The following is an 8,032-nucleotide window of genomic DNA, read 5'->3' as shown; positions in this document are numbered from 1 at the left end:
AAGGGGATTCGAACCCACGACCCTCAGATCGCGAGTCAAGCACCCTAACCACCTGGCCACGCCGAGCCGTTTATCTACAGCTCGTGAAACTAGTCAACAGCCTAATTTAGTTGTTTAACACTTGATAACGCGTCACATGTCAGTAGCTTAATTCGGTTGTTTAACACTTCTGATGACGCGTTACTTGTCAGTAGCCTAATTTGGTTGTTTAACACTTCTGATAACGCGTCACTTGTCAGCAGCCTAATTTGTTTGTTTAACACTTCTGATAACGCGTCACTTGTCAGCAGCCTAATTTGTTTGTTTAACACTTCTGATAACGCATCACTTATCAGCAGCCTAATTTGTTTGTTTAGCACTTCTGATGACGCGTCACTTGTCAGCAGCCTAATTTGTTTGTTTAACACTTCTGATGACGCGTCACTTGTCAATAGCCTAACTTGGTTGTTTAACACTTGCGACAGTAGTCAGTGAAATACATTGAATGTAGAACATTAAACTTACCCGTGAGATTAATTGTACGAACAGCAGTCAAATCATGGTTCCAGGTAGTTGAAGGTAAAAACTGAAGAAGATTGTTAGCAAGGTTCACTTCAAGCAGACCAACCATCTGGGAAAATAGGCCTTCAGGAAGGACTGACAGTTTGTTCCAGCTGGGAATAGGCACACAATGATCCTTATTTTACATAAAATTATACATGAAAATAAATTTAGTATTGTTGTAAGGGTATATTTATAATTTTGTAGCTAGAGGGCGCTGCGGGTTGTAATTAATGACGTTGAATAGGCCTTTAGGAAGGACTGACAGTTTGTTCCAGCTGGGAATAGGCACACAATGGTAATCTCATCCTTATTTTACATAAAATTATACATGAAAATAAATTTAGTATTGTTGTAAGGGTATACTTATAATTTTTTAGCTAGAGGGCGCTGCGGGTTTTAATTAATGACGTTGAATAGGCCTCATGGATTTGACGTCAAGTTGTGTTCTAGCACATTCTAACGTAGATTATAACTACGACGTTCTGTGAAGCGTCATTTGGTTAGTTAGATAGTGAGTTGAGAGCTAATTAAGGAGATAGTACGTAAGTAAGTTGATTTGTTTTACGTTAGTTAAGATCATTTACAGCGTAGGCTTAGAAAAATGTACGACAGTGTACAAACGTTAATAGAGGAAATAAGCAACTTTATCGTTATATAGCTCTGGATGCTGATTTTCACAAGAGAATTTAAAAGAACCCGGAATGAGAGTTCTGCGCTAAAACATTATGATATTACCCATGTTTCATAACACGCTTTGCAGGTTTTCCAACAGCTACTCTCCAGAAAATATACCAGTTTTTACCTACTGAAAGAAGCATAGTTTAAATTTTGGCCTTTAGATCAGAGATGATATGAAACTTTTGTCGCATTTCGTATAACTTGACATAATATACATGCTAAGGAAAGTGTCACCTGTTAAAGCTAATTTTATTTTAATTAAGAAATTTTGTGTTTTTACTGTAAAATAATGCTGTGAATATTTGAAGTTTTTTTTGTTTGTTTTTCGCGCAAATATTCATAGTGTGAATTAATTGTTCTAGTCGTATTTAAACCTGATTACAAGAAACAACGTCAGGTCGCGTTAGTTAATTTACGTGAGCCACTTTTAGTTCAATAAATCCAGGATACTGCTACTTAACGTCAGTTAGGATTAATGCACATATCTTATTATAAACTTTCCTTATGCTCAATACTTTCAGATTATCGTTAGGGCTAATGAACACATCTTATTATAAACTTTCCTTATGCTCTGTACCTTCAGATTATCGTTAGGGCTAATGAACATATCTTATTATAAACTTTCCTTATGCTCAAATCTTTCAGATTATCGTTAGGGCTAATGAACACATCTTATTATAAACTTTCCTTATGCTCAATACTTTCAGTTTCAGGTTATCTTTAGAAATAATGAACACGTTATATTATAAATCCAACTTAAGTTCAGTAGTTCCAAATTATCAATAAGACTGTTGTAATGTGTTCTATCGTGGGGAGGTCCACATTAAGGGCATGGGGGAAACCCTCCGAACTGAACTTCATAAATAAGTCAAATACAACTCAATACTATTTATTACTATTACCTACAGTTTGAGCAATACACCAACACAAACGATGGTTAAATAATACTAATATTTATAACAAATTTACAGTAATAACAACAAAATTGTATAATATATATTGTTAGGTAATTATAATGAATTTTACTGTTAAATAGCCGAGGAAATATTTATTAAAGTACAAGGTGTAGGAATATGATAGTAAAGAATTACAGAATAATAGTGTTACGACAGCGGAAGTCACGTGACTCTAGTAACACGTCATGATATTCTCGAAGGTTCGTGAATGCTCGAGTGTTTACTAGATATGCGGTATTCTTGTATATAAGACCGCCAAGAAGTGACGGCAACAATGGAATTGAATTGCAGACAGAGATAGAGTCGGAAAATTGAGTCAAGCGCGTGAATCGTTCATTGTGAATTATGCCGTGTGTTTAAGTTATAGCGTGACTGTGGAAATTAAGTGTATTGCAAAGTTGTATTGAGAAAGAATAAACTAGTTTTATTTAAGAAAGGACTTGTATCGCTAAAGTTTCTTCGGAAAATAATTTTTACGGAAAATTAACAAACGAACACAGACGGAATAATAGTGTTACATGAAACGGTTAAAATAGTTGTTGTTACAGCGATACAGTTGCAAACAAGTTTTTCAATGAGACATCCAATTTTTGTTTTTTTCCTAGCTGGTTTGTGTGTGTGGAGCTTCGATACAGTTGACCGATCCGGTTGCATTCATTCCCCCTTAATCCTTTTTAAGATTATTTAGTAAAATTAATACAAAGTACAGTCCACCTAATTTCAGGTTATCGTTAGGACTAACCAACACATCTTATTTAAAACTTAAAATTACATTGCGTTTTGTAATTTAAAGTTATTATTAGGACTAACCAAAACGTCTTATTTTAAACTTACAACCACAAGTTACGTTACCACGCACGTACGCGGGCGGGGGGTTTCGCATGAATCTCCTATTTTTGGGATGTAAAAAATTATGTATATATAGCTACTTATGATAGTTACTGTTCTCTACATTCTTCTAATGAAGAATTAGAATTTTGTGGTTTGAAATATTCCCATTTAATGGCTTCTGTTGACACTTTGTAATTGGAGGTCTGAAGCCGTATTGCTAGTGTGAGGCTTTGTAGTCCGGATTCTTTACAGTAGGTGTGTGTGACCAGTTGGCGATAAATTTCAACAACAAACAAACAGCAACACACTCCACCTGATTTAAAATAATATATGTAAACACGTCTAACGTATACATACAAATGTTCGTTACATTGTTGGTTACCACAGTTGTATCCAGAGCTTTAAATAATTGTCTGTTTTTGTTGGCAAAGTCCACACAGGCTGGTTCAATTACCTTAGAACACAATTGACAAGACGAATTATTCTTCTCTACTGTGTTATTACAATACAGTCTGTGTTAATATTACTTTAAAATCGATACTATACACTCTTTATTGCAGAAGTCTTGTACATTCCATACATTACTAGATATTCTGATGCGATAATACACAATTAAAATAACGAGAAAAATTCAGAAAGTTTTAGTAACATGATGCAACAATGTAAAAATCGCTAGCTCACAACAATTGAACGTACACGCTACACAACGTATGATTAATAAACAATTACGTAAACAAACTTGTCATAAACTCTCGCTTGTAAATCCACACTATATAAACTATCCAAATGATAAAGCCCAAAAGAATGTAGTATGCTAACATGTTACCTCAGTATTGTATACATGTACGTATATAACATCTAATGACTGAAAATGAAATAGCTGATATACTATTATTGTACAGAGTTGTTTAAATTAGTAATATAATTTAACTACTCTGTACGTAGATAGTACAGTACTTTACTATAATAAAACAAACATTTTAATGCTAATTTAAGTCGAGTCCCCATGCAGTGTTACATGAGAATGATGACTTATTGCCAGTTTATTGGATGTTTGTGGATTTTATGTCATGCAATTGTTTAAGCTATAATTCATGCAAAATTGCTTCCAGATTTAATCTCATAGCACCTATTTTATCAAATTGTTATGGGGGGGGGCATGCTCCCAAACTTCCTGTAGTGTTACTAGTACTAATATTAACAGTATGCTTTGTATGCTGATTTTGCTTCCCACAATATGTGTTGGCTTTTGATCTCACAAATTAGAACCTCCCTTTCAAACATTCTGCGTTCGGGCCATATTACGTTCTGTAAATTCATGTTATTTTTTTTTTTTACTTTTACTTACAGGAATAATCAACAAGCCTCATTATAAACTAACCTTACATTCAGCAATTTCAAGTTTTTTTTAGAACTAATCAACACGTCTCATAATAATCTTACCTTATGTTCAGTAATTTCATATTATCGTTAGAACTAACCAACATGTCTTATTAAAAACTTTACGTTCAGTAATTTAAAGTTCTTTTTTTAGGACTAATCAACACGTCTCATTATAAACTTACCTTATGTTCAGCGTTTTAAGATTACGGTTAGGGTTAAGAAACACATCTCTATTAAGGATTTTTAGTTGATTATGGGAAAGATCCAGGTCGGTTAAAGCGGGAAAGATGGTAAAGGCCTTACTGCTGACGTCAGATATTAAGTTATGTGATAACACCATTGTTTTTAGGCTAACCAGATCAGAAGGAAACGATGTAACCGTAATTTTTTCAAGATTATTGAAGGAAAAGTCGAGTGTTTCTAAAGTACGTAGATGTCTGAGGCCTGACGTGTCCACGATGTCATTGTTCACATCACGTTCCTTACAATTATTACAAACCGTTCCACTCAGAACACTGTTTGAAACAACGAGTTTGTTAAGATAATGTTTCTGCTCACTTAGGGGGCTGTCACATAAAAAACAGCCCGAGAGTGGAGTGCCACGGATTTCCAGCTCCCGGACTCGAGATGTCCACAACCAGTTGTGCGGAAGACTTAATACGCTTCCATTTTTCATCTTCTTTTCTTTGATCACACCGGAAATAATAACTCTGTCGTACATCATGTGGCCAGCTCTGCCGTCAATGTTTTCAAGATGACGCTCACACTTGTGTCTATTACAGATAACAGTAGTGAAAGTGTAGTGGTGCGAGGTTGGTGTGTTGATACAGAACCAGGGGTAGATGTCTTTCTCAGGGGGACAGGGAGTACCAGCTCTTCCCTGATGGCCGATAGAGGACACCACAAGAACCAGAATTATCACCTTCATAACCTGAAAAACGAACACTACTGTATACTGACAGTTTGAAAGGCCAAACATAAAATCTTGCAAGTCATCTTGAACTATATAATTCAGTACTGATTAATGAAACACGATATAGAAACTACATAGTCTTGAACTGTATAAGTGGCGACAAATGCCTTCAGATATTTTGTATGTAGTTACAATATCGTGTTTCATTAATCAGTACTGACCTTATATAGTTCAAGACTATGTAGTTTCTATATCGTGTTTCATTAATCAGTACTGAATTTATATAGTAACTTATACAGTTCAAGACTATGTAGTTTCTATATCATGTTTCATTAATCAGTACTGAACTTACATAGTAACTTATACAGTTCAAGACTATGTAGTTTCTATATCATGTTTCATTAATCAGTACTGAAATTATATAGTTCAAGACTATGTAGTTTCTATATCGTGTTTCATTAATCAGTACTGAACTTACATAGTAACTTATACAGTTCAAGACTATGTAGTTTCTATATCGTGTTTCATTAATCAGTACTGAACTTACATAGTAACCCCCCAAATATCTTGATCACTTGCAGAATTTCGTAAGCCTTATTCAAAAACTACCTAGACACGCATGCGCAAATAAACGTGCGCGAGTATACATATTAAACCAGCCTGATAAATTATTCTTACTTTACTGAAATATAAGATTTTTACTGTTGTGAACCTTAAAGAAGAAGACATTACATACTCGATGGTTGAGGGTTAGCCTAATAACTCCGCTTTCACTCTTTCTTGATGGCGTTCTTTTAATAATTCGGTTAAGATGTAACAGACGAGAACACCGTAACCCTTATTTCACACCGAGCTCTTACTATTAGCTGAACATTTACTGTAGTCACATCATAATAGAAACCGAAACCAAAACTATATTATTTTTACACCTGGTGGTAAATTGTTAAACTTGCTCTTAAAACCATTTAATAATTAATGAACTTGGTACGTTTTCTCAAGTCGCTGCTGACCTAGATATTAAAACGTTAAGTGTTCTACGCATTAAATCTCGCGACCCGAGCTGATTTGATTTGGGTTTAAACGTATAATCATAGTTCGAACACACAAGTGAACTGTTTGATTTATAGCAAGGACTTTTTCGAAAGATTTATCTCTATCGTAGAGGTAGAATTTTTGTATTTACTCAAGTCAGAACGAGGATTTGTAAAACGAATTTTGAGTTTCTGTCGCTCTTGTTTTTTTTTTTTTTTTTTGTTTCGGATATTCGCGCCAAACTACACGAGAGTTATCTGCGCTACCTGTTCTTATTTTAAAACTGATATTATAGAGAAAAGTAACTGGTCAACAGTACCCACCACGATGATATACTAGAGAAAAGGTAACTGGTCAACAGTACCCACCACGATGATATACTAGAGAAAAGTTAACTGGTCAACAGTACCCACCACGATGATATACTAGAGAAAAGTTAACTGGTCAACAGTACCCACCACGATGATATACTAGAGAAAAGGTAACTGGTCAACAGTACCCACCACGATGATATTATCCATCCCTAAGTTTCAACTGACTGACTAGCGGAAAACCAGCTGTCAACAGCACCCTCTAGTGCAGTGGTGTTCAAATGTTTTTGGCGGGGTAAAAGACCCCACTGACCACCTATACCGGTCCTACCTCACCCACCTTTGCTTGCCACCGTAAAAAGATTATCAGTGACTTGCATTTTGGACCAGTCCTGAAATACCTGGTGGACCACTTTGAGAAACACTGCTCTAATGTATAAGTTCAAACTTTGAGATGGCTATAATATCATCGTGGTGGGTACTGTTGACCAGTTACCTTTTCTCTAGTATATCATCGTGGTGGGTACTGTTGACCAGTTACCTTTTCTCTATGGCTTAGTTAGTTCTTGTGTAACTTTGTGTGATTATCCAAACAAATAAGTTAGGCTTAGAACTTATTTGTTTGGATAATCACACAAAGCTACACAAGAACTAAGTTACCATAAAGTTAATAATTTAATTTTAGATTCATCGGAAGTGAAATATATATATTTACAATCAACTAAACTGATAGACTACACAGAGTAAGAAATGTTTAAAATTGTCAGCTGTCTTGGTGTTGATAATAAGGATCATCCACAATCTTTACTAAGAACAAAGAGCATTCATAAAGATTGGAAATTATACAGGCAAATAGAACGAGGATGTGTTATCTCCTCGGTCCTTTTCTCAGTATATAGCTAAGTTATTCTCAGAGGTATAGAAAATAGGCTGGTAATTCAATTTGGACGACATAATATCAACACCTTGAGGTATGTAGATGACATGGTGCTAGTTGCTGAAAGTGGAAATGATGTTGAAGGCAATAATAAATATAATTATTGCTGAAAGTAAGAAACAAAAATGATTGGCTCTCAACATCAAGAAAACAGAATGTTTCGTAACCTCAAGGAAAGGAATATCCGAAAATGTACAATTGATGGAACAAAACTCAATTGATAACATCAGGTGGTTAGAGGTTAAAATGTTCTAAGGATACCTTTGAAAATATGAAAGTTATACTGTAAAACAAAAATATATCAGTCGAAATAAGCAAAAAAAAGGCTTACTATGTTACATCGAGCCCATACTTATGTACGGATGGGAAACTCGGGCAACAATAAAGGAAGTAAATACAAAACAAGAAGTAGTTGAAATGTGGTTTTCAAGAAGAATTCTGTGAACAT

The 8,032-nt window shown here is 34.9% G+C and overlaps 1 protein-coding gene across 1 annotated transcript; it reads right to left on the bottom strand.

Moving 5' to 3' along the window:
* Positions 1-479: 479 nt before the first annotated feature.
* Positions 480-6,194, bottom strand: LOC106476735 (leucine-rich repeat-containing G-protein coupled receptor 5-like; the record flags this gene model as incomplete). Its single annotated transcript, XM_013937367.2, has 3 exons — positions 6,041-6,194; positions 4,574-5,322; positions 480-653 (listed from the first exon to the last, which is right to left on the bottom strand). Coding segments are annotated over exons 2-3 (920 nt in total), but the record flags the coding sequence as incomplete, so codon positions are not given.
* Positions 6,195-8,032: the final 1,838 nt, after the last annotated feature.

The sequence above is a fragment of the Limulus polyphemus genome, unplaced genomic scaffold, assembly GCF_000517525.1.
Source record: "Limulus polyphemus unplaced genomic scaffold, Limulus_polyphemus-2.1.2 Scaffold11399, whole genome shotgun sequence".
Taxonomy (NCBI): domain Eukaryota; kingdom Metazoa; phylum Arthropoda; class Merostomata; order Xiphosura; family Limulidae; genus Limulus; species Limulus polyphemus.
This window is presented reverse-complemented; position numbering and strand designations above follow the sequence as displayed.